The sequence below is a fragment of the Heterodontus francisci genome, chromosome 2 (assembly GCF_036365525.1).
Source record: "Heterodontus francisci isolate sHetFra1 chromosome 2, sHetFra1.hap1, whole genome shotgun sequence".
Classification (NCBI taxonomy): domain Eukaryota; kingdom Metazoa; phylum Chordata; class Chondrichthyes; order Heterodontiformes; family Heterodontidae; genus Heterodontus; species Heterodontus francisci.
In genome coordinates, this window is record NC_090372.1 from 6,771,920 (window position 1) to 6,799,279 (window position 27,360).

Consider the following 27,360-nt stretch of genomic DNA (forward strand, 5'->3'; position numbering starts at 1 on the left):
TTAATTGCCTGTTGAGTACAGGAAACATTCAAAGAGGGAAAGCATGTGAAGTTGGTATGAATGTGAATGGGACTACTTACTGATTGGTGACTCTCAGTATCAGGGATAAAAGCAAAATACTGCGGATGCTGGAAATCTGAAATAAAAACAAGAAATGCTGGAACCACTCAGCAGGTCTGACAGCATCTGTGGAAAGAGAAGCAGAGTTTCGGGTCAGTGACCCGAAACGTTAACTCTGCTTCTCTTTCCACAGATGCTGCCAGACCTGCTGAGTGGTTCCAGCATTTCTTGTTTTTATCTCAGTATCAGGGATACCGATACTGGAGCTGCTGGGTTGCCTTCTGACATTCAACTATTCTAGAATCTCAACAAAATGGAATCAAATGAAGCACACTTCTTGCAATCGTTTGGTATAACCCTTCATTATCAATTTCATGAAAGCAGCTTAATATAAAAAGTAAAAGTGCTAAAATATACTGTCCTCTTTCTATTCCTTTTCTTCAGTTCCTCAGCAGTGAATGAAGCTACCTGATCAATTCACTGCTGCATAGAGATCCCTGGCTTTCCAGTATAGTTCCACAATGGATAACTTATAGATTGTGCATTATAAAGAGCAGGCTGAACAACATAGATCAATTTTTATTTAACCAAGAGGATAAAGTAGCTCATTATATTGTGAAATACTATAAGGAAAAGGATGCACAGGCTTTGGTCTTTCTTTCTTGAAAAGAGAAGGCTGAGGGGGTGACCTAATAGAGGTCTTTAAACTTATGCAAGGTTTTTATTGAGTAGACAGAGAAAACGTGTTTCTACTTGTGAGGAAGAGCAAAACTAAAGGCCATTGATATAAGATAGAGAATTCAGAGGGAATGTCTTCACTCAGAGTGGTGAGAATGTGGAACTTGCTACCATAGGAAGTAGTTGAGGCGAATAACATAGATACATTTAAGGAGAAGCCAGACAAGTATATGAGGGAGAAGAGAATAGAGGGTTATACTGAGAGTTAGATGAGGAAGAATAGGAGTAGGTGCCAGTGGGGTATAAATGTCACATGAATAGTTAGGCTAAATGGCCTGATTCAATGCTGTCCATTCTGTGTAATTCTATTTAAACCTACTTTGAGACATTTCAGCATAAGACTCTACATAAACACATATTATTTACTATTTAAAAGTAGCAGAAACACAAGTCACAAACTCCGAATAATATCAGCTTTACTCTCGGACTTTTGTTTGGATTGTGGGTGACATTTTCATAACACAGTTGTCAATCAGAAAGAAAACTCACTTTGTTCAGGGTCAAAGCCAGGCAAACTGAATCACATATTGCCCACCTGCATTGCAACTGTAAGAGATTAGAGCAGCGAGCTGAGAGAGAAGTCATTTTGACAACAGAGCTGGTTGAACAAATGTGATGATGAAGAACGCAACAGCAGCTGACCTTAACTTGCTGCATGCAGTGCTGATCAGGACAGACAGATACAAACAAGCTCCATCTCCTACACTGATATCACAGCTCCAGTTGTGTGGATACAGGGATTATGATACTCCTGCAAAAACCATGTTTTACTGGAAGGAAAGAAGACAATAGTTTCCTTCCATTGACGTATCAGGAATATGAAGAGAATCCAAAAGAAACTGAGGTCCTACTATTATATCTGGCCCACCCTTTCTTGATATAGGATGTGATCTCATGCAAGTCACACAATATTACAGGAAAAACAGTTTCAAAGGTGTATTATTTTACTTCTAGGCTCTTTCAACAAACTCAGTTGATGAAACAGCTAGGAACAGCCTACAGAAGTTGCATCTAAAGGATGAAGACAAGAATGCATGACTCCCATAAATAAACTAGGCTTTCTGCCCTAGCAGATCTTTCAGTCAAGATAGTAAGATTTTGGTTTAAATAATTAATTTTACTGATATTCAGGTATGTAATAGCTAATCAAATGCCTACTTTTGGCACAGAGTTTGTAAAGAGGCAGCTGTCTGAGCAGTAAAGCCACAGACTAGGAGCATTGTTTTAAATCAGAACTGACATATTAGTTGCTCTTATCTACTGCAGTTACTGTCCTGTTCTACTGTGGCCCAATTATTTACCGAGAGCAGCTTTCATAATAAAAATTCAACAGTAAATACTGAGAAGTCTTTTAAGGACAGTGTTACAACCAGGTGAGAAAGGGGTCTGGGGTTCCCTCTCAGCCTTTGCCTGGTTTAACCGTAACAGGGTTTCTAGTTATGGTCCTTTGAGTTTGATGTTGAGTCTTTGGTTGCCGTTGAAGTCTTGCTGTTTTGTTGGGGCCCAGTGCACGCTTTAAAACTTGTTTCAATGTAGGAGTCTTTTTTCTCTTGAGGTTTAAGTGACTTCAGTTGGTCCGAAGATTAGTGAAAGAGAGAGAGCCAGGCAGGAGCGAGGCTCTTATTCCCAGTTCAGTTGCAATCTGCAGTCTCTGTCTTCAAACTGTCCTGTGAGCGCAATTCAAATCTCCAAGTTGGCCGGCAGGTTAATCATGTGACTAACCCCTTATTTGGGAACAACTGCTCCTGCAGTTTGTGGATTTCAAAGCTGTCAGTGGGGCTGGGGGGTGGGATTGGGGGGTGGGGGGTGTAGTGTTGTCTCTTATACCGACAAGATGTGGATCACCATTGCCCAGCCCAATCTCTGTTAATTGAATCAGTGACCAATTCTATTGTCTCTCCAAGCACTGTCTCTTAGTATGCAAATGTTTTTCCAGCCACTGCTGATCTCTTTAAACAAGTCATCTCTCCACTCCAGCAACAGTTTAAAATTGATGTTCATATGACGAAATTAATCATTCTTGGCAGGTGGGGGTCTTCATGACAACAGCTTCAAATGATCCTTAAGAGTAGGTCCCAGCAACTCACTGGACATATTAAAATGAGGCCCAAGGACCAACATTGATGAGGCCTCTGGCCTACCTGTTCAGTTGGAGGGATTGTTCACTGTGTTTAGTTTGTGTGGACCTGACAATGCTAATAGATTTTGGCCTCAGTACAATCAGGAGATTCAAGGGGGAGAAAAGAGGGAGACAGCCTGTCAAAAAGCTATCTCCAATAACAATGGTGAAAGCACAGGCCAGTACATTCTGAACAACGCCAGTAGAATATCACTATTTTTCTTACAAGTGCCTTATTGATCTCAAGGTCAAAATTGTTGGTGCTCAACAGAAATATAATTTTTCTTGGTGATATTCTCAATTTTGGATGTTAATTTCTCTATTCAATTACCGTGAATGTATCCAAGGTATAATGCCAGGAGTGGCACAGTATTTATGTGGCTGCGCCAGTTCAGTTTCTGGTCATTGGTAACCCCCAGGATGTTGATAGTGGGGTATTCAATGATGGTAATGCTTTTGATTGTCAAGGAGAGATGGTTGAATTCTCTCTTGTTAGAGATGATCATTGCCTGGCACTTACGTCGAGGGCTGTTTTTGCGATTGGAAGCCTGTGACCAGTGGTGTACCACAGAGATCGATGTCAGGACCCTTGCTGCTTGTAATGTACATTTATGATTTAGACGTGAATATAGGAGGTATGATCAGTAAGTTTGCAGATGACACAAAAATTGGTGGTATCGTAAATAGTGAGGAGGAAAGCCTTAGATTACAGGATGATATAGATGGGCTGGTAAGATGGGCAGAGCAGTAGCAAATGGAATTTAATCCTGAGAAGTGTGAAATGATGCATTTTGGGAAGACTAACAAGGCAAGGGAATATACAGTGGATCGTAGGACCCCAGGAAGTACAGAGGGTCAGAGGGACCTTGGTGTACTTGTCCATAGATCACTGAAGGCAGCAGCACTGGTAGATAAGGTGATTAGCAATATGGGATACTTACCTTTATTAGCCGAGACATAGAATATAAGAGCAGGGAAGTTATGGTGGAGCTGTATAAAACGCTAGTTAGGCCACAGCTGGTGTACAGTGTACAGTTCTGGGCACCACACTATAGGAAGGATGTGATTGCAGTGGAGAGGGTGCAGAGGAGATTCACCAGGATGTTGCCTGGGATGGAGCATTTCATCTATGAAGAGAGACTGGATAGGCTAGGGTTGTTTTCCTTAGAGCAGGAAAGGCTGAGGGAGGATCTGATTGAGGTACACAAGATTATGAGGAACATCGATAGGGTAGAAAGGAAGAAACTTTTTCCCTTAGCAGAAGTGTCAATAACCAGGGGGCATAAATTTAAGATAAGGGGCAGGAGGTTTGGAGAGGATTTGAGGAAAACTTTTTTCACCCAGAGGGCAGTTGGAATCTGGAACACACTGCCTGAAGGGGTGGTAGAGGCAGGAACCCTTACAACATTTAAGAAGAATTTAGATGAGCACTTGAAATGCCATAACATACAAAGCTACAGGCCAAGTGTTGGAAAATGGGATTAGAATAGATAGGTGCTTGATGGCTGGCATGGACACGATGGGCCGAAGGGCCTGTTTCTGTGCTGTATAACTCTATGACTCTATGACTCGATACCAGTCTTCTCCCTTCATATGAAGTACGATTGACACTTAAACAAAACATGCTTCTCTCCTACTGCCATTCACAGGCAATTCAGACTTTTTCACAGAAGCCTCTTGTGATAAAGTGCATGAGGCATCCAATTTGTGTCCTTTCTCCAAATCTTTGAATTTCTGTTCCATTTCAGTTTTCAACATTGCTACACTGTGATGTATCATGAATAGCAATAAAGCCAGTTAAAAGTAACATTTCAGAAGGTCTTCCCAGCCTGTATAACAGCATCTATTCTCTTGTGTCCTCGTCTTGCTTTCCCCTGGCTAACAACAACTTGCCTTAACCTGTCTCCTGTTGACTTAGCCTATCTTATCTGCCTCAGACCCCTGAGGTGTCAGCCATGTCTCTAAGGGTAGCAGTGTCATCTCTAAGTCAGAAGGTTGTGGGTTCAGGCCCACTCCAGAGACCTGAGTTCCAGATCTAGACTGACACTCTAGTGCAGTCCTGAAGGAGTGCTGCACTGTCAGAGATGCATTCTTTTGGATGAGTTGTTAAACCGGGGCTCTGTCTGCCCTCTCAGGTGGTTGTAAGAGATCCCATGACACTATTTCGAAGAACAGCAGGGGGATTATCCCTGGTGTATTGGTCAATATTTATCCCTCAACATTATCACTAAAGACAGATTATCTGGTCATTATCATGTTGCATTTTATGAGACCTAGCTGTGCGTTAATTGGCTGCAGCGTTTCCTACATTACAGCAGTGACTACACTTCAAAGACAATAGTTTGTGTAATCATAAGAACATAAGAACTAGGATCAGGATTAGGCAATTCAGCTCCTCAAGCCTGCTCCGCCATTCAATACGATCATGGCTGATCTCATCTCGGCCTCAACTCCACTTTCCTGCCCATTCTCCATAACCCTTCAACCCTTTACTAATTAAAAATCTGTCTATCTCCTCCTTAAATTTACTCAATGTCCCGGCATCCACTGCACTCTGGGGTAGTGAATTCCATAGACTCATGACCCTTTGAGAGAAGTAATTTCTCCTCATCTCTGTTTTAAATCTGCTACCCCTTATCCTAAAACTATGACCTCTTGTTCTCGATTTCCCCACCAGAGGAAACATCCTCTCTATGTCTACTTTGTCAATCCCCTTAATCATCTTATATACCTCAATTAGATCTCCTCTCATTCTTCTAAACTCTGGAGAGTAAAGGCCTAAACTGCTCAATCCCTCTTCATAAGACAAGCCCCCCATCTCTGGAATCAATCTAGTGAACCTCCTGTGAACTGCCTCCAGTGCAACTACATCCCTCCTCAAGTAAGGGGACCAAAACTGTATGCAATACTCCAGGTGCGGTCTCACTAATGCCTTGTACAGTTGCAGCAACGCTTCCCAACTTTACACTCTATCCCTTTAGCAATAAATTCCAAAATTCCATTCACCTTCCTTATTATCTGCTGCACCTGCATACAAGTTTTCTGCGATTCATGCACGATCCCTCTACACCGAAGCACTCTGAAGTTCTCTCCATTTAGACAATAATTTGCCTTTCTATTCTTCCAACCAAAATGGATAACCTCACACTTAGCCACATTAAACTCCATTTAATCTCCCCTCATAGATTAACCCTTGGAGTCTGGATATCATTCTGGTAAATTTACACTTCACTCCCTCCAAGGCCATATACCCTTCCTAAGGTGTGGGGCCCAGAACTTCGCACAGTAACTCCAGGTGCTGTCTAACCAGGGCTTTGAATAGCTGAAACATGACTTCTACCTCCTTGTATTCTATTCCTTTTGATATAAAGGCCAGCATTTCATTCGCCTTTTTGATTATTTTCTGCACATGTTCACGACTTTTTAATGATCTGTGTACTTGGATTCCCAAGTCTCTTTGAACCTCCACTGTTTCTCGCTTTTCACCATTTAGAAAGTACCCTGTTCTATTCTTTTTAGGTTCAAAGTGGATGACCGCACATTTCTCTACATTAAAATCCATGTGCCACAGTTTTGCCCATTTACTTACTTTATTACTATCTCTTCATTATGTTAAGCTTCCATCTACACTGCTTACAATGCCGCCTATCTTTATGTCATTGGCAAATTTGGATATCTGGCTTTCTACCCCATCATCTAAGTGTTATATAATTACAGAAGCCATCCAATTTTCATGTCTATTAGTTGAAAATCTACCAATACTGCTTCTGCTGGTTTTGATGTCTTTGTGTTCAGAATCCGTGTGCAATCACAATTTCTGTTTATCCTTCCCTCCAGAGGAATAAAGAGGCATTTAGTAAGTGTAGAAGGAGAAAGCAGGTTACTTCTTGTAATATTTTCAATTCCAAGACATGTATTAGAAAGTATGCAGCATACTATCTTTTTCCAGAGATTGACTAAAATGGCCATTTAATGAATTTTACACAAGTTTTTACAATGATTGTAATTTCCATCTTAATGAATTACAGTTCCAATATAGAGAGACAATACATGACAGGAAGTAATGAAACATGTCTTATATTTCCATTACAGAGTTATGGCCTGTCTCACAAGTGGAAATTAAAATCATATTTCATTACCAGCAAAACTTGTGTAGTCCTGTATAATAATTTTGTAATAATATAAGATTTCTTTGTTTATTTTTAATGAATATAGCAAATCCTTTAAATACCTTTACATGATTTCCCTTTCAATTTCCACCTTGTTATCTTGTACAGAAAGACTGTGGCCTAGATATTTGATGGTGCTTTGTACGTGTTACGAGCACAAACTGGGCACCTAAGAATCCAATATGGTGGGCAGTGTGCACGTGCGGATTGCACATCAGAAGTGTGCTGCATACCATATTGGTAAAGGCAGAAAATGAAGTGTTCGGCGACCATGCCTGAAACTGGCGTGATCGCCATTGCATTTGAAAAGAGAGGGCCGTGTGCTTGTTGGAGCAAACCTGGTCTGCCCCATGAACACAACTGAATTGCATTCAGGAAAATGTGTTCTGGTTGCAGCCCAACCAGCAGGTCTTTAATGGAACCGCTGGAGCCAACCAATAAAAAGGTAAGTTTTTTCAAATAATACTTACCTGAACGTGGAGCTTGGAGAAGCAGGTATTTGCCTCCCGGCTGCATGGCAGTCTCGAAGACCTGATGCCATTGCTCACTTGGCATCTACCCAATTGCTGCCCCCTCTACTGATTGTCCCCTCCCTCCCAATCACTCCCCCCGCCCTCTCAATCGCTTCTCTCTCTCTCAATCACGTCCCCTGTCTGCTAATCAGTTCTCCACTCACCGAGTGCTTCCACTTCTCCCAATCATTTCCACCCCTACTAATCCCCCCCTCCCTTTCAATCACTTCCCCACCTCCCTCTCAGGTTACACCTGAGAGCGACACAGAAGACCAAAATTAATATCCTCCTTGCCTTGGAAGCCCAAGAGATGGCCAGCATCAAATGTGCCTCAGGTCTACCTGTCATGGAGCTGAGATTGTTCCCTGCACACAGCTTGCACCACCAAGTCGGCATGCCCTAATTTCTACATGTCAAAATCCTGGAATTATCTCCTCCCAAAAATATTAACCTGTGATCAAGCTGAATCACCCCCAAGAACTGCTCAAAATGGGATATCCTTCTTGTCTGCTCTCAAAAAAGACTGTTCTCACCACTTCAGTTCAATACCACATCCAGCAAATGTACAACTACTGATGTGTCTCGGAACATAGGGAAAGGAGGAGGCCATTCAGCCTCTTGAGCCTGTTCCGCTATTCAATGAGATCATGGCAGATCTGTGACATAACTCCATATATCTGCCTTAGCTCTATATCCCTTAATACCTTTGGCTGACAAAAAATAAAGAGTCTCAGATTTTAAATTAACAATTGATCGAGCATCAATTACTGTTTGTGGAAGAGAATTCCAAACCTCTACCCCCATTGCGTGAAGAAGTGTTTCCTAAATTCACTCCTGAAAGTTCTGGCTCGAGTTTTTAGACGATGCCTCCCAGTCCTAGACTGCCCAACTAACGGAGATAGTTTCTCCCAATCTACCCTGTCTGTTCTCCTTAATACCTTGAAAACTTGGATCAAATCACCCCTTAACCTTCGATGTCCCATTATTGAACAAACCTCATATAATGTGACAACTGTGGAAAAACACATTTTCTTACAATTGCCCAGTCAAACAAACATTTCACCCGATCTGTGCTATTGTTATTTTCCCCCAGTCAGACTTGGTACTGGTAAAACCTAATCCGTATTATTGATACAGGACCCCGGTAGTTTTACCATCACTGTGCACAGTGCTTTTCAGACTGATTTTAAATTCTAACTCCACAATAGAGTAAGAGTATTTTGGTGTAATGGAGTATATTTTCTGTAATTGGTTGAGAAGGGGGCTGCATGATGGACACAATGGTGGATTCCACAGTCAAGTACAATAGTTGTGTGATGTTATCAGTGAAATCAGATTTGCAATTCAAATTAAGCATCAGTGACATGTGCTGCATTTGATGTATTTGTTGTTTAAAGCATGCAGTCACATTTTTAAACATCATTATTTTTTCTCTCTCTCTCTTTAGAAATTCCTAGAAATTAAGAGTAAATGAGCTTGAAGATTGATTGAAGACCCTGCAGTTTACAAATGGAACAAAACGGTTAGTCAGGGATACACTACCTACTGACGGATAACTGGAGAACAGCCAACGAACCCAGTTAGACTCTGCAGCCATCAGTTCCAAAAGAAGAATGGAGATATCGAGTTGCTATGTGCTAATGCTGCTCTGGGTCTGCCTGCCAGAGCTCAGCCAGCTGTTCCCACTGTCAAAAAGGACTGCAAAAGAGGGACAGGACGAAATGCCTGTGAAGTCTTCAGGTGACAAGGTTTCTGTGTTGCATCGTTTCAAACGCAGCTGGATGTGGAATCAGTTCTTTTTGTTGGAGGGATATACTGGGTCGGACCCGCAGTATGTGGGGAAGGTAGGCATCAATCGATCATCTTCTTAGTTACAATTAAGAAAGGGCTGCTGCCGATATTTAGGAACGAGTGCTTAGTGTGTTTCTGTGACCTGCTCCTGTCTGCTATTTTAATGTGCATATAAACACCTTTACTTTAAATGGGTTCAGTACATCCTTAAAATCGTAAACAAATAAATGCCAAATGAATGCATCATTTTTCTCTGCTAATATTGCCAGCTGGCCTTTCATCTTTAAATCAAAATCTTACGACAACATTTGTAGCAAAGCACAGTGAAAATGCAGAGTCTGGAGATATTAGAAAGTGGAGCCCTGTAGATCCAAAGTTGGTCAGAATCAAATCTAACTTTTTAGATTTGTGACAGAAAATGACTTGATAATAAATAATGCGGTGACAAGGAACACACATTTAACATAATAGGGGTCACCTTCATTCCCTTTTAACCCCTTTAACAGAATTCTGATTTATATTTTAATCAGCAGTTGCCTGCTTTGATAAACTCCAGACTCTGCAGCAATTGACAAATGCAAACCTTGCATTAAACTGTGAATTTAGTAATACAATCAAAATTACTGTTAATTTGTCAGCTTTCCGACTGCTTCTGCAATCTAGCTGCTGTGGCCTGATTTTCATTACATTGAATGCTCTCACAGATGTGCAGTTCCTCTAGCACAAATCGCAATGCAACTGGTTTGCAACTTCTCATGGAAAAATGGAAGTAATTGCTGAAATGTTAGTTAAAAAAATCCTGCAATCCAATGCTTGGCTTATGCTCACATTCTACTCTCCATAACGTAAGGTCATCCAAAACTCTACTGCGCGTGTCCTGATTCATCCTAAATCCCATTCACCTGTCACTCCTGTGTTCATTGACCTACACTGGCTCCTGGTTGAGCAACTCCTTGATTTTAAAATTCTCATCCCTGTTTTCAAATCCCTCCCTGGCCTTGCCCCTCCTTATTTCTGTACTCTCCTCCAGCCCCACAATTCTCTGAGATGTCTGCGCTCCTCTAATTTTGAACTTCTGCGCATCGCTGACTTTTATCACTGTATTATTAGCGGCTGTGCCTTCCATTGCCTGGACCCCAAGTGCTGGAACTCCCTCCCTAAACCTTTCTGCCTCTTGACCTCTCTTTCACCCTTAAGACACTCCCTGAAGCCTATCTCTGTGACCAAACTGTTGGTCATCTGCCCTCAAATCTGCTCATGTGACATGGTGTTATTTTTTTCTTCTATGATGTTCCTGTGAAGCACCTTGGAATGTTTTATTACACTAAAGGTGCTTTATAAATACATGTTGCTGTTTTTCAACTACTGTAATCCTACAGATTATGTTTCCTTTAACTTCCAATGACAGGCTTAGCAGCAGGAATTAATTTGCAGCCATCATGGGAAAACAAGGACTTGCTGGGTATAACTTTCAACTTCCACAGCAGAATAAAATGGGTGATATTGGATCAACTGTCCATTATACACCTCACCCGATCTCCCTGTCAATTGACTACAGCGGAAAGCCAAATAGGGCTGATGTATAACAGACAGCCTGTTGTTGCCTGTTTTAAATTCCTCTTGCAGTAGAAAGTTTGAGAAACTGTTTCAGTGCAGGAATTATAATGTAGAGAGACACTCTGCTATCAAGAATGAGAAAGGTTTACTACCAAGTTGTCAGACTAATTCATTACTATTATTGAGAGAGGTCTCTGTGTAATTCCTGGTATGTTTCAATCACCCCTTGTTACCGAGGTGATCTGTTGCTTAGAGGCAGTGTAGGTGCAGAGATTTTGTATCAATCTCCCCTTTCTGTAACATCCTGAATGGGGACTTTCACCTCCAGCCCCTTATTCCCATTTATATTGTTACTGGAGCAGAGTTCAAAGGGTAAGAAAGGTCCGGTTCTTAGGGAAAAGAAAACCCTGTTTGATAAAGTAATAAAGAATTTTTTTGAGGATTCAGTAAAAATTATCAAGTTTCTTACTGGCAACCATGCTATATACTTTAAAAATATGTACTCCAGCTTATAGTACAGTTTCCTCAGGGTAGGTGGCTCGGAAGCACTTTGTCCAGGCTGGCTTAAAGCCATGGGGGCATGATTTTAACTTTGGGTGATAGCATAAAACGTGTAATATCAATTCAGCTACCCATCTTCCCTAGATATGGGGGAGGTGCCAGAGGATTGGAGAGTGACAGATGTGACACCCTTATTCAAGAAAAGGTGTAAAGACTGTCCTAGCAACTTTGGGCCAGTTAGTTTAACATCAATGGTGGGTAAGCTTTTAGAAACAAATCAACAGGCACTTGGAGAGGTTTGAGTTAATTAGGGAGAGCCAGCACAGATTTGTGAAAGGAAGATTGTGCTTGACTAATCATATTGAATGTTTTGATGAAGTGACAGAGAAGGTTGATGCAGAGGATTTTTGTCTATGTGGATTTTAAGTAAGTATTTGACAAAGTACCACATAAAAGGCTGGTTAACAAAATTGTGGCTCATAGAATCGGAGGGTCAGTGTCAGCTTGGATAGAAAATTAGCTTAAGGGAAGAAAACAGCAAATCATAGTAAATGATTGTTTTTCATACTGGAGGATGGTAGACAGTGATGTTCCGCAAGGGTCAGTGCTAGGACCACTAATTTTTTCTTGATATAGACAAATAACTTGGATATTGGAATACTGAGTAAAATTTCAAAACTTTCCAATGATATCAAACTTGGAGGTTTGTCAAACAGTGAGGATGATACAAATCAACTTCAACAGGACATAGATAGACTAACAGAATGGGCAGACAAGTGGCAGATGGAATTTAATACAGAGAAGTGTGAGGTGATGCATTTTGGCAGAAAGAAAAGGGAGAGGAAATATATACTTAATGGCACAGTTCTAAAGAGTGTGCAGGAACAGAGGCACCTGGGGTTCATGTGCATCGATCTTTGAAGGTGGCAGGACATATTGAGAAAGTAGTTAGCAAAGCATATGAGATCTTGGGCTTGATAAATAGAGGTAATAAGTACGAAGGCAGGGACATTATCCTGAACCTTTATAAAGCTCTGGTTAGGCCACAACTAGAGTATTGCGTCCAGTTCTGGTCACCACACTTTAGAAAGTATGCAGTGGAGATTTACCAGAATGGTTCCAGGGATGAGGAATTTTAGCTACAAGGTTAGATTAGAGAAGCTGGAGTTGTTCTCCTTGGAGGAAAGGAGACTGAAGGGAGATTTGTTAGAGGTGTACAAGATTATTACAGGTTTAGATAAGGTAGACAAAGAAAGACTGTTTCCATGGAAGTAGGCATATGGAAAGCTTTCCTTTATTGGCTGAGGTTTAGAATACAAAAGCAGGAATGTAATGCTGGAACTGTATAAATGCTAGTTAGGCCACAGCTGGAGTATTGTGTATAGTTCTGGTCACCACATCACAGGAAGGACATCATTGCTCTGGAGAGAGTACAGAGGAGATTTACAAAAATGTTGCCAGGGCTTGAAAATTGTAGCGAGAGGAAAGATTGGATAGGCTAGAGTTGTTTTCCTTAAAGCCGAGGAGGCTGAATTAATTGAGGTGTACATAATTATGAAGGGTCTAGATAGAGTAGACTGGAAGGACCTGTTTCCCCTAGCGGAGAGGTCAATTACCAGGGGGGCACAGATTTAAGGTGATTGGTAGAAGGATTAGAGGAGACATGAGGAAAATCTTTTTCACCCAGAGGGTGGTGGGTGTCTGGAATTCACTGCCTGGATCGGTGGTGGTGGAGGCAGAAACCCTGAACTCATTTAAAAGGTACCTGGACATGCACCTGAAGTGCTGTAACTGGCAAGGCTACGGACCAGGTGCTGGAAGGTGGGATTAGATTGGGCAGCTAGTTTTTTCAGCTGGCGCAGACACGATGGGCTGAATGGCCTCTTTCCGTGCCGTAACGTTTCTATGGTTCTATTTACATTTTAGAGTCCTTTAAAGCCGGGTTGGGGGCGGGGGGAACTCCCTAATTTTCTGCCATAACTTCAATGGAAACCACAGAAAAACTACGCAAATGGTCATTTAAGCCTTTTCAGCAGGGCTTTCACCAATATTACAGCAGAAGATCAGGAAAACTCTTGCTGAAGTTACCAGCCAAAGTGACCTTGAGCTAGGGAGGGTAAAATTACGTGGAAAGTTAGCTTGGGTTTTGATTCTTGATGGTTATACTGGAAATCTACAGACATTGGCCACCTGATGCCTGAGAATGTTCAGCGTCATTGAAGTGGAGTTTCCACTTTATGCGCAAACAGGATATTGCGCCCAAAATGTGCTCGAAATTCCAGTGGTTAGCTTACAGTTCAAGCTTCTGATAAAAACATTTGCATAATCAAAAACGTAAAATCTTCCACAAACCAGCACAATTGGGCAGCATAATAGAACAGAATCCTTTATTTTCTTTCAATTAAAAAGTATTTCTTGATGTACTTGGGAGTGGTAATCTGCTACTGTTTGATGAGAACAGCTGAAAATGGGTTTAACACAAAAAAAAATAGCATTTTTAAAAAGGTTGCCCAGTCCTCCACCTGTGTGTAACCTGATTTAAAATCACTGGAAATTATTTACAAAAACTATACAGAACCATTTACTACTTTCATTTGTGCACGCTAGTCAATTTCTAAATAAATTCAATATTTTTTGAAATGTAAAAGCTTTTATAATGTGCCTCCTCGTGCCTTTGAGCCTCTAAAGATTAGCACAATATGGAGCCTTCCTAGACCAGTGCAGAATTACACAATGTCAACCATGGGGGCATGGTCCTAATGTCCCCACGTGAATAAAGGTCTCTTGCATATAGTACGGTATTGACACCACTGTAACCTTATCTATTGTGAGGGAGTCGTCATTTTCAGGCGAAGAGAAGAACAAAGGAAGTGAACTGGAAAGAACTAACAGTACCTACAGATTAGCAGCTTCAGTTGTTAAGAGAGACTACAGTTGGGAATATTAACACACTCTACCTGTTTGGATTGGTGGAGGAGGGGGCCTTTGAAATGGAGCAATCTGTCTTAATCCCCTTTCCCACTGGAATCCTGCTGGTCACCTTTTTAACTGCTCGCAGTTCGGTGGCTGAGGTGCACATTGGAAGCAGGTTTTTCAAATCGAGGCTCCATTACAATAAGACCCTGATTGGATTTTAACTCCTCAGACTTGATTGGAGGAGCCACCTGAACTTTCCCATGTGGTGTAGGCAGGTCAGATGATGTTGGAAGGATGAAGAGGGAAATCCTTGGGCCAAGAAGAGCAGGAAAGCTCTTCCAGACCCGACAAGAAAGGTCACAGCCTATCCTGCCCCACACTTTATGCCCACTCTTTTGTCCCATGAGAGCCCTGCCCCTCCCAAAACCCACTCCCCCAGGACTAACCTTGTTGGGTGCACCTTCCTGTCATGCCTGCCAACTGAACATTTGCTACTCTGCTCACCCCCCTAGCACCACCTTCCCCCCCACCCCCGTCCCCAGCTGCTATTTTCCACCTGTTTCAGACAGGCATCAGACCAGTGGCCTTGATCCAAACTGGAAATGATTTTCCAAATGTGAAAAGCCAGCCAATATATTTGTAAAGCAAGAAGCGGCTTTAATAAATAATATTGCTTAATTTATATTATCACCTTGAGACAAATACATAAAAATCTCTTTCCTTATATTTTGTTATTACACATGACACAACTGAGGCCTGGGAGTTAAACTATCCTCAGCCTGACCCCTGGTTTTGGGAGTGCATTTTGTACTGGCCCCGCCCACTGCCCATCCAAAGTACATGGGGAAGATGGGCTCATTTTGACTTTGGCCGATAGTGCAAACGAAAGATTGCTCTCAATTTTCATTTCCTTTTGAAGTCAAGCAGGAGAGGTGTATCATGGACGGCTGATTCAAAATCTCTCATGTTACAGTATCAGTCAAAATTACTCCTTTAAGGTGGAATTGCGTGCCAAATGCCTGTAACCAAGGGTCCTAGGAGCCAATGTGGGAGTTAAAATAGAGCCCTGAATTATTTCAGATTCAGAAGATCCATATTTCTGGGTCTGCTTATTTAATTCATGGTTTTGATTTGCATATCCAGATTTTCTCAGACTTGTTGCTGAGTTTTCTGGTTGCAGTGAATTCTCAGTCAGTAACTCCTGTGCAATGAGTGAAGGTTTTACCATGGAATTCAAGATGGGTAAGTCACAAGTAAAGTTTGAAGGTCTTATTAGGGAGATAAACATGGTCTTGTGCGGTTACCTTCTCAACACAGTATTTATGCCATGCATTTAATGACCAGACAAATGAATAGAGCCTAAATAATTTACAAATTCTATTTGAATGCTCTAAATGCAAAGGATGGTTTAATAGTCCCCTGGCAGCCATGCGAAAAAGGCTTTTACATTTCTTCAGAGGTGTGTGAATGCCTCTCTGGAAATGGCTTAAATGTCAAAGTAGGTGAAATTATTAGGGTTGTTATGCATTTAGTGGTGATTCAAGGGTAACTCAAGAGTATTGATTAAAAGCAGTTTTTGCATTTCTCTATAAAATGCAGATGCTATTAAGGGCAGTGTTGAAATCAATGCCAGGGATTACAACATCCATATTTCACCATTACAGACAAGGCAGCTTGAAATTACACCACAGTCTCCTGTGAAATTGCATTAGTTTGTAATAACTTTTGTACCATTATTTGGAACTGTCTACTTTCAGATGCTTTATCTTTCGGAGTGAAACGTGAAAGCATTGATTTAAACATTAGAATTTATGGTGATTGCACTGAGTTTGCACGAGCTCAATCAGCAAGTATGCAAACAAGGTGCACAATGCTTTGGAACTCAATAATGGCACAGCAGAGTAGTGCAGAATGGGAGGATTAAATACTCCTCTGGTCAGACCAACCCTTCATTGCTGTTGCAACAGAATTTTCCCAATGAAGAGAGGAAACAAGGGCCAAATAATGGGGATGGAAGAATATCCTAGCATTTTCTTTGAATACATTTGGGGATCAAGGAATAATTACACAAAGTTATCAGTCGTAAGATTAAATGACTGAGGTGGAGTCCATGATAGAATGGTATACAAGAGGGTTTTGGTGTGTATCAAGGATACATGTTGCAGAATGTCGGTATTGAAAGTTTGTGAAGGATGAGAGGCCAACAAGATATGTGCTGGAGTGGTTGAGTCTGGAGTGTTTCAGAGGTGGAGGGGCTGGGGTAGGGATAGTGCTGATTGATCCTGCACAGTGGAAGTAAGCAGACTTACTAATGGAGTAGATTTGGGTTCTTATGCTCAGCGAAGCATTGAACAGGACATCAAAGTTGTGAACACTCTGGTTTACCTGCGACAGTGGCTAGGGAGGGAGGGTGGAGTCACTTGTAAAGGAACCAGTGAGGGCCAAAGATGATAATTTTGGTCTTCTCAATGGCACTGCTGTCTCAGAACAAACCAAAGTTGTGGTGGGGACCTGAAGCAGGCGTTAGGTCCCGTTTTTGAATATGCAAATGTTCTGATGTCTTGTTCACGTGGGGGGAAAAGACGCATCTTGTTTGTCGATAAATATGCAGGTGGTGCACTTCCAGTCAGAAATGTGTGCATGCTTCCTGTGTCCCATTTTGGAGCTTTAGGAGGCTGTGTGGTGCCTGTGCCTAGCGCTGCTTGTCACAGTTGAACCCCAAATGTGATCTGATTGCACTGGTGAACTTGCAATTTCTGAAATTCAAAATGGTCTTTGTGTTATTATAGTTAATTGCAGCACTCCACATCTCATAGTATGCATTGGATTATATTAGAATTTCTTGTCCAAGAATTTAAAATCTTGAATTTTCTTGTCAAACTTGAAATCAAAATGAAACCGGATATTGCTCATCTGCCATAGTCAAGGTCATGCATTTGACATTTCAACTTAGAAAACTTCTGCAACTGAAAGAAAACAAAAGTGAAATTCTCCTGTATGGGCTCAGATTATTTGGTGTAAGGTTCAGATCACAAGGGCTGTGAATAATGGACACTAACAAAACAGGCACCAATTTATTTACTCCCAACATATAGCATAACATTTCAAAATGACCACTCAAGTTTTTGATTCAGACTTTTTTGCATCTGTTACATCCGAATCTTTTAAAAAATCACTTCACTTAACCCCAGCTCAGACTATTGTGTTTTGCCTGAATCATGGTCTTGACATGTCTTTATAAAAAAGGAAAACCAGATAAAGTGTTATGCTGACATTTTACTCGTATGGCCTTGGGATCTGCTTTGTAATGTCAAAGGATTTGACTGTATTCTGTTTGTAGAGCCATAATTGTTCCCCAGTCACCAAACTTTATACAAGGCAGTAATTAGCTACTAAGATCTAAAGAAATTTGTCTTTGTGTCTACCCATGCACTACCTGTTCGACTCCAGTATCTCTGTTGAACTGACTGAGAATTTAGTGGTCGGAAAAGAAAGCGCTTGCATTTATATAGTGCCTTTCACAACCTCATGATGTCCCAAAATGCTTTACAGCCAATGAAGTAACTTTTGAATTGTAGTAACTGTTGAATGTAGAAAACGTGGCAGCCAATGTGCGCACAGCAAACTCCCACAAACAACAATATGATCATGACCAGGTTACTAGTGATGTTAATTGAGAATAAATGTTAACCATGACACCAGAGAGAATGCCCATGCTCTTCTTCAAAATAGCTCATGGTATCTCTGCCTCAGAGACCAAGCAGGGCCTGAGATTAACACCCCATCTGAAAGATGGCACCTCCAATAGTGCAGCACTCCTTCAGTACTACACTAGAGTGTCAGCCAAGATTTTTGTGCTTAGGTCTCCTGTGTGTGACTTAAACCCACAACCTTTTGCCTCTGAGGCAAGAGTGCTACCCATTACCTGCAAAGTTTAGCGTCTGTCACAAGCCTCGCACAGAGAATCCCATACTAATATTGTACTCCATGCCACGTGTCAACTGCAGTTTTATTCTGTATAGTGGGTAGTTGGGATGGAGCTCGTAATCATGTGTCTCCATTCCCTCTCCCTGCTAGCCTTTCCCTTTTTACACCTCAGAATATTTTTACAAATGCTTTTCCAGATCCTAATTGAACTCTGGCTTTTACTTTTGACAGGATTCCCGCCACTTATTGAGTTCTCTAGCAAATGTTAAGTACATGTGGAGTCTTACGCTAAGGAGTTCCGTGTGTTTCTGCATATGTGTATGATGTCAGATAATGCAAGTGTTTGGAAGAATTGCCCATTGTTGCTGCAGAGAATCTTGTCAGCATATTAAAAAAAAATCCACATTGTGGAGTGTCATCACCCCTCAGATGCAAGTATCTCTTCATGTTTCAGGAGCAAGGGAAAAAAATGGACGAACTGCATTGAGCTGAGTAGCACTGATGTTTTATTTACTAGTGCATATTCTCATTAATGGAAGCATTAGCAAGAGATGACTGTACTACTGCTGAATCTCATTGCTTTTAAGTAGTATCACCATGCGTACTCTACCGGGCCATAGCTTACAACATAAGAAATAGGAGCTGGAGTAGGCTATTTGGCCCTTCAATCCTGCTGCACCATTCAAGAAGATCATGGCTGAACTTCTACCTCAATCCTATTTTCCCACACTATCCACATATCCCTTAATCAATCCCCTTAGTGCTGTGCAATCTATTAACCTCAGTCTTGTATACACTCAACAACTGAGCATCCACAGCTCTCTGGGGTAGAGAATTCCAAAGGTTCTCAAACCTTTGAGTGAAGAAATTTCTCCTCATCTCAGTCCTAAATAGCTGATCCCTTATTCTGACATTGTGACCCCCCACCAACTCCTAGTTCTAGAATCCCGAGCCCGGGAAAACATCCTGCCAACATCGACCCTATCAAGCTCCCTAATGTGGTTGTCAGTTCTGATAAAACAGACTGGAAAATGTGAGTGCAATTATTTCTGAGACACATCAAAGAAAAAGCACAGCGGTCATCATGTAAGTGATTTTACCCCTTACTTCCCAGTAATAAATCTCCCCAGTCAAATCCAGTGGCATCTCAATGCATTAACACAGTTCAAAGAAAATTGCTGACACTGTGCTGTCCACTCTTATTGAGCTCAGGCATGGTGAAACCTCCGTTTATACTGGGAATAAGTTGCAATGACCTGATTCTGAAACCTTCCAGTTGAAATCCTTTCCCAGCCATACCATTCCTACAGAAAGATTTTTTTTTAAATTTAAAACTCCGGTGGTGTGGAAGGTTATTCTGACCTTGTGTATTAGTGTGGAGGGGAGGTTAGTGAATCGACAGCCCGGTATACATCTATCCTCATTTTTATATCTATTGAAGATGTGAAATGGGCACCCCATTCACTAACAACCATGGAATGGTTTTCCGGCAGGTTCCAATTTTTTTTTTAAAAAGCCGCCGCAAAACCCCGAATCTGTCTGAAGTTGGGAAACCGCTGCTCCCAATGTCAGACCCCTCAGCTATGAAACTGACTTGCAATTTGTTTTTTAAAAAGCCAGTCTGAAAGATGAAGCCGGTCGAAAATTTCTCATCTCCAGTCACAGATCCCTGGTGAGGATAAGGAACAGCCTGGTACAGTTTACATCCACGGGCCGGATGGAAACCTTTGGCGGGCCAGATCCTGGCCCATGGGCCATATGTTGGACAACCCTGGCCTACTCCTTATTCTGAGACTGTGTCCCCTGGTTCTAGACTCACCAGCCAGGGGAAACATCCTAACTAAATCCACCTTGTCATGCCCTATAAAAATTTTGTAAGTTTCAATGAGATCACCTCTCATTCTTCGAAACTCTAGAGAATATCGGCCCAATTTCTGCAATCTCTCCTCATAAGACAATCCCGCCATCCCAGGGATTAGTCTGGTGAACCTCTGTTGCACTCCCTCTGTGGCAAATATATCCTTCCTTAGATGAGGAGGCCAAAAACTGTACACAATGCTCCAGCTGCAGTCTCACCATGGCTGTATACAATTGTAGCAAGACTTCTTTAGTCCTGTATTCAAATCCCCTTACGATGAAGGCCAACATACCATGTGCCTTCCTAATTGCTTCCTGCACCTGTATGCCAGCTTTTAGTGACTCATGAACAAGGACATCCAGGTCCCTTTGGACATTTGCACTTCCCAACCATTTAAGAAATACTCTGTCTTTCTGGGGGGTTTTCTATCAAAGTGGATAACTTAACATTTATTCACATTATATTCCATCTGCCATGTTCTTGCCCATTCACTTAGCCTGCCCAAATCCCCTTGAAGCCTCCTTGCATCCTCCTCACAACTTACATTTCCACCTCGTTTTGTGGCATTAGCAAATTTGGAAATATTACATTTGGTCCCATGTCCAAATCATTTATATAGATTGTGAACAGCTGTAGCCCCAGCACTTATCCTTGCGGTACCCCACTAGTAACAGCCTGCCATCCTGAGAATAACCCATTTATTCCTACTCTCTGCTTTCTGTCTGTTAACCAATTCTCAATCCATTGCAGTATCTTACCCACCAATCCCATGTGCTCTAATTTTGTTTACTAACCTCCTGTGTGGGACCTTCTCAAAAGCCTTCTGAAAATCTAAATACACCACATCCACTGGTTCTCCTTTATGTTGCAAGTAACATGCTCGAAAAAATCCAACAGATTTGTCGAACATGATTTCCCTTTCATAAACCCATGTTGACTCTGCCCAAACATATCATTATTTTCTAAATGTCTAGTTATCACATTCTTTCAAATAGACTCTTACATTTATTTCCTCTACTACAAACGTCGAAAGTTTTAATTCCCAACTGCAGGTATCTGATGCATACCTCCAGTGCTTCTCTGGGCAAAGCTGGCCAGCTGGTAGGCGTCGCTATCTGAATTATTGTTTCGTTTCTCTACAACCCCGACAGGTCAGAACAAGTAAATAAAGTGCTCCTTTGATGGTTTACCAAATTCCTCCAAATAGATAGCTGAATCATACAAGCCAGAAAGATTCCTAGGTTTGATACAAGGTTTGTGTTAAGTTAGACGGGTTAACAGTGAGGGTGTACAATTGACTTCAAGTGTCCTTGGATTAGGGAAGGGGATGGGGCATATGTTCAATGTTTTTGCGACTGACTGCTGTCCATTAGAACATAAATACATAGGAACATAAAAAATAGGAGCAGGAGGAGGCCATTCAGTCCTTCAAGTCTGCTCTGCCATTCAATAAGATCATGGCTGATCTTCTACCCCAACTCTACCTTCCTGCACTATCCCGATATCCCTTAATTCCCTTAGTACTGAAACATTTATTGACCTCTGTGTTGAATATACTCAGTGGCTGAGTAACAAAAGGATGATCCGTTGAATACGGAGGCTGGTAGGGTGGAAGGTGAGGACAAGGAAAACCCAATCATGGTTCTGGGAGGGAAGGGAAGGGTTGAGAGCAGAGTTCAGGAAATATAACTTCACCTTCACCCCCAGCCTCCATATTCAATAGATCATCCTCCGCCATTTCCGCTACCTCCAGCATGATGCCACCACCAAACACAACTTCATACGAACATACGAATTAGGAGCAGGAGTAGGCTACTCGGCCCTTCGAGCCTGCTCCGCCATTCAATAAATTCATGGCTGAACTGATTACTCCACATTTCCATCTACCTCTGATAACCTTCCACTCCCTTGCTTATCAAGAAACTGTCTACCACTGCCTTGAAAATATTCAAAGAATCTGCTTCCACCACCTTTTGAGGAAGAGAGTTCCAAAGACACACGACCCTCTAAGAGAAAAAATTTCTCCTCATCTCTGTCTTAAATGGGCGACCCCTTATTTTTAAGCAGTGACCCCTAGTTCTAGATTGTCCCACAAGGGGAAACATCCTTTCCACATCCACCCTGTCAAGACCCCCCAGGATCTTATATGTTTCAATTTTCCCCTCCCTTCCCCTCCCCTATCAGCATTCCGAAGGGACCATTCCCTCTGCAACATCCTGGTCCATTCCTCAGTCACCCCCAACACTTCCCCCTTTCCTACGGCACCTGTCCATGCAAGCGCAGGAGATGCAACACCTGCCCTTTTATATCCTCTCTTCCCACCATCCAAGGCTCAAAACACTCCTTCCAAGTGAAGCAGTGATTTCCTGTACTTATGCAATTTAGTATCTTCTTCTTCAACAATCCCTCAGGAATGAGGATGACTTTTTTCCATCCAGGGTTGTGGGTTCTCAGGTGACTGAATAGTCCAATTCTGGATCTGCGCACTCTGTCACAGGTGGGGCAGGTGGTGTTTGGTGAGGCAAGTGAATGGGATGCTCGAAATTCTGAACGCTGCTTCTGCTGTTTGCACTTGGTCACTGCCTGGGCATGTCGACGTCGTCCGAACTGGCTGGCACCATCGCGGATGCTTCTTCTCCATTTTGGGTGGTCTTAGGCAAGAGATTCCCATGAATTGGTGGAGATGTCACATTTTTTCAGGGAGGCTTTAAGGACATCCTTGTCCCGTTTCCTCTGCCTCCTGGTAGCCCCTTGCCATGATGGAACTCAGAGTAGAAAGCTTGCTTTGGGAGTCTTGTGTCAGGCATGCGGACAATGTGGCCGTCCAATGTAACTGACTAGCCATGACCAGTGTCTCGATACTGAGATGTTGGCCAGAGAGAGGACACTGATATTGGAGTGCCTGGCCTGCCACTGAATTTGCAGGATCTTGCAGAGGCACCGCTGGTTACATCTCTCCAGGGCTTTGAGATGTCTGCTGTAGGGTGCCCCTGTTTCCGACGTGTACAGGAGGGCGGCCCTGCAGACCATGAGCTTGGTGCCAGGTTTGACGGCTTAGTCGTCAAACACTCTTCACCTCAGACAACCGAAGGTTGTGCTGGCACACTGGAGGTGATGCTGAGTTTCATCGTCGATGTCTGCCTTTGCCGAGAGGAGGCTGCCAAGGTATGAGAAGTGATCCGCATTGTCCAGTGGCTCGCTGTGGATCTTGATAGTCGGGGGGCAGTGTTGCGCTGCGAGAGCAGGCTGGTAGAGGACCTTTGTCTTCCAGATGTTTAGCTTAAGGTCCATTCTGTCAGACGCATCCATGAATGCAGTGATAAGGGTTTGAAGCTCGGCCTCTGAGTGTGCGCATACACAAGCATCATCTGCATTCTGCGGCTGACAGAGGTTGGAGTGGCCTTTGTTCGGGACTGGAGGCGACATAGGTTAAATAGTTTCCCACTTGTCCTGTCGAGTAGATCTACTCCAGCAGGGAGTTTCATGGAGATAAGTTGGAGTGTTGTGGCGAGGAAGATGGAAAAGAGCATTGGTGCGATGACACAGCCTTGCTCGACCCCAGTTTGCGCTCGGATTGGGTCATTGGCAGATCCGTTGGCAAGGATTATAGCTTGCATGTCCTCTCGCAGCAGGCGGAGGATGGTAATGAATTTCTCCAGGCAGCCAAATTTGAGGAGGATGTTCCATAATTCCTCCTGGTTGATAGAGTCGAAGGAAATGGTGAGGTCAAAGAAGGCCATGTATATAAAGGTTGCTGCTGCTCCCTACATTTTTCTTGGCATTCTCCTGCTATGAAGATCATGTCCACTGTGCCTCTCGATGGATGAAATCCGCATTGTGATTCTGGTAGGAGCTCTTCAGTCACAGGGAGGAGATGGTTGAGAAGGACTCTTGCAATGACCTTCCCTATGGTGGACAGCACAGATACCCCTCTGTAGTAACCACAGTCGGTCTTGCCACGTTTTTTGAAGATGGTCACAATTACGGCATCTCAGAGATCCTCCTTCCAGATGAGGGAGATGAGACCATGTATTTGCATCAAGAGCGTGTCTCCGCCATATTTTCGAATTTCGGCGGGAAATCCACCTATGCCGGCGGCCTTTTTTTTTTAACAGTCCGGCTGGGGTTGTGCTGAGGTTGTGTCGGGTAGCATGCTGTGGAATGTGGTTGAGGGCACTTGCATCAAGGACTGAGTCGCGATTGAGGAGATCTTCGAAGTGCTCCTTCCATCGAGCGCTGACTGCCTCTCTGTCCTTGATCAACGCCACTCCATTCTTTGCTCTCAGTGGGGTAGGTCCTTGGGTACTTGGGCTGTAAATGGTCTTGACTGCGCTGAAGAATCCAAACACTCCTTCCGAGTGAAACCGTGATTTCTTGTATTTCTTGCAATTTAGTATACAGTATTTGAGGCTCACGATGTGGTCTCCTCTACACTGGGGAGGTGAAGTGCAGACAAGGTGACTGCTTTGTGGAACAACTCCATTCAGTCCATTAGCGTGACCCTGAGCTTTCAGTCGCCTGCCATTTTAATACTCCACCTTGCTCTCTGTCCTTGGCTTGCTATAGTGTTCCAATGAAACTCAATGCAAGCTCAAGGAACAACACCTCAACTTTTAATTGGCACTTTATAGCCTTTTGGATTCAACATTGAGTTCAACCAATTTAGATCATAATCTCTGCTCCCATTTTTTTGTGTTCCTTTGCTGGCTTGGTTTCTTCTCTTGTTTTTCTCATCCCTTTACTTTGTGTTCGGACGGCAGCTTTCCTGCAATTCATACCTCCAATTCAGACTCCTCTTTTGTTTCTTTACTTGTTCCATTACCACTCCCTTTGACTTTGTACAATGAAACCTTTTGCCATTTAATCTCTCCGGTCCTTCACCTTCTCACAGGCCTTCCATTTTTCTCTTCTTTCCGCCCCACCAACCACCCCCCCGCAAACTTCACTGGAAGATTCAGGGGGAATATGAGGAAGAACTTTTTTTATGCAGTGGGTGGTAATGACCTGGAACTCACTACCCACAAGGGTACTGAAAGCAGAAGCAATGACTTTAAGAGGAAGCTGGATGACCACTTGAGGGAAGTAGACTTGCAGGGCTATGGGGATCGAGCAGGGGAGTGAGACTGATGGGATACCTCTGTGGAGAGCAGGCATGGACTCGATGGGCTGAATGGCCTCATTCTGTGCCTTAAATGAATCTATGACTCTATTTCTAACTTTTCTCAGTTCTGATGAAACCTGCTGAGTATTTTCAGAAAAATGTAATAGCCACGTGATTCCATCAGGATTTACTTTGGGTTCTTGTATGCTCTTGTATCCACGTGATTTTAAATTGGAAGGGGTAGATGAGACTTGACACGATATAACAAAGCCATAACATTCTATAATAAAAGCAAAATACTGTGGATGCTGGAAATCTGAAATAAAAACAAGAAATGCTGGAATCACTCAGCAGGTCTGGCAGCATCTGTGGAAAGAGAAGCAGAGTTCCGAAGAAGGGACATAACATTCTATGATTGATTATCATCAGTGTCCAATGAAGTATAAGCATACATGACATTTAGAGAGTTGGATCGGCTAATGGAGATGTTCCTGCTTTATCACTGAATATTTTCTATTCAGTAGCAACAGGTAGCAAGGTGACAAAGTTACGATTTGTACCAGGAATGTATATAACTTTGTGTGCATGACAGAGTAAATTGTGCATGGTCTGTGGGAGGAATGAACTTCATAGAATGTTACAGCACAGAAGGAGGCCATTTGGCCCATCGAGTCTGTGATGGCTCTTTGAAAGAGCTCTTTCCACATAGTGCTACAATTTTTTTTCCTTCTCGTCTTGATGGGCTATTTGACCTATTCTAAATTTTATTCTTTGTTATATTCTCATGACAGAATAGGAGTGTCCATGTGACTTTTTGGCTATTATAATTTGAATATTATTAAGGCAGCTCATTAATCAGGGCAGTGATGGCAAAAGCAGGCACAATTTTGGGAACATCACAGGTTTGCTGAGCATTTGGATGCCTTAAAGACAGAAACATTGAAGAGAATCTGTGCAGTACCTGGTTTCTCCCGTTCTCCACTGAAAAAAGGTCTTCATAAATTTTGTAACAATCAATCACTTGTGACGGTTCAACTCATAGCTCACATTGTCAAAAATATTTGACACATATTAATGTCTCTATTAATATTCAGCATCTGAAAAGGTCATAATATTTATAGTCAAATCTTACATGCAAGGCATCCAGGCAAAAAAAAGGAGAGCAATTGTTCAACCCAAGACTTGCATATAACTAGCTTGTTCCACGACTGAAGCATGCTAATTGTGTAAGGAGCAGAATTGGAATGCTAAAAATGTACATGAATTAGGACATCATCGGCAATTTACTCACTTCAAGACAGTAAGCCTATAGCTCTAATGACATTACAAGTCACTTAGAAATGGAGGCAAACAAAATTAGACCCTTCCAGTGCCAAGCAACACTTTATCAACAAAAAAATCAAAAGATAGCTTGACTAAAAGCATTGCTCTATCTTGTCCTGCATGAACTCTTCTGTCGCAGAAGCGCATTAGGACCTGACTGCTGATGCAGCACTACAGTTAATATGACTACATATGACAGCAGATTGAGTAAGCCTGACATGATTTGACAATAAATTCAGTTAGAGAGGAAAAGCGCAGTGGTGTAGGCAGTTAACGCCCTCAGTTTCTGTAAAAAGGTTTAAGCAGTCAATATCCTTGAAGCTGCCCTACATTTTTGTGTTTGCAACACCCCACCGTCTTTATGCAATGTGATTTACCAAATTGAATAAACTGGCAAAATTCCACTCCCAGCAAGTCAAATGATGCACTATTGTATAAGGGCAGAAATGTGTCCCATATAAAACACAACATCCGGGAAATTTCCTCAGAGTAGCTCGCACTCCAATGCTATAACTTTGCTGGAAGTGTTGAGGAAACCCAGATTCCTGGAGTTAAAGTGGGGGAGAGGGTTCAGCTCCCAGAAGATTTCTGACCAATGTATTATTCTGTTGCTAATGCAGCACTGTTAACCAGAACTGTTGAAGGGTCACTGACCTGAAATGTTAACTCTGCTTCTCTCTCCACAGATGCTGCCAGACCTGCTGAGTATTTCCAGCATTTCTTGTTTTTATGCCAGGGCTACACTAGCAGGGCAGAGGCTGGGTATTCTGCGACTACTGGCTTATCTC

The 27,360-nt window shown here is 42.4% G+C and overlaps 1 protein-coding gene across 3 annotated transcripts in view; it reads left to right on the plus strand.

Annotated features, from left to right (window-relative positions):
• Positions 1–27,360, plus strand: part of LOC137381327 (cadherin-6-like) — a 157,794-nt gene that overhangs the window by 10,615 nt on the left and 119,819 nt on the right. For all 3 annotated transcript variants that reach the window (XM_068053737.1, XM_068053746.1, XM_068053756.1), the window contains exon 2: positions 9,046–9,442. In XM_068053737.1, the coding sequence (XP_067909838.1) occupies positions 9,212–9,442 (231 nt within the window). In that variant the 5' untranslated portion in view covers positions 9,046–9,211. The remainder of the gene's footprint in view (positions 1–9,045; positions 9,443–27,360) is intronic.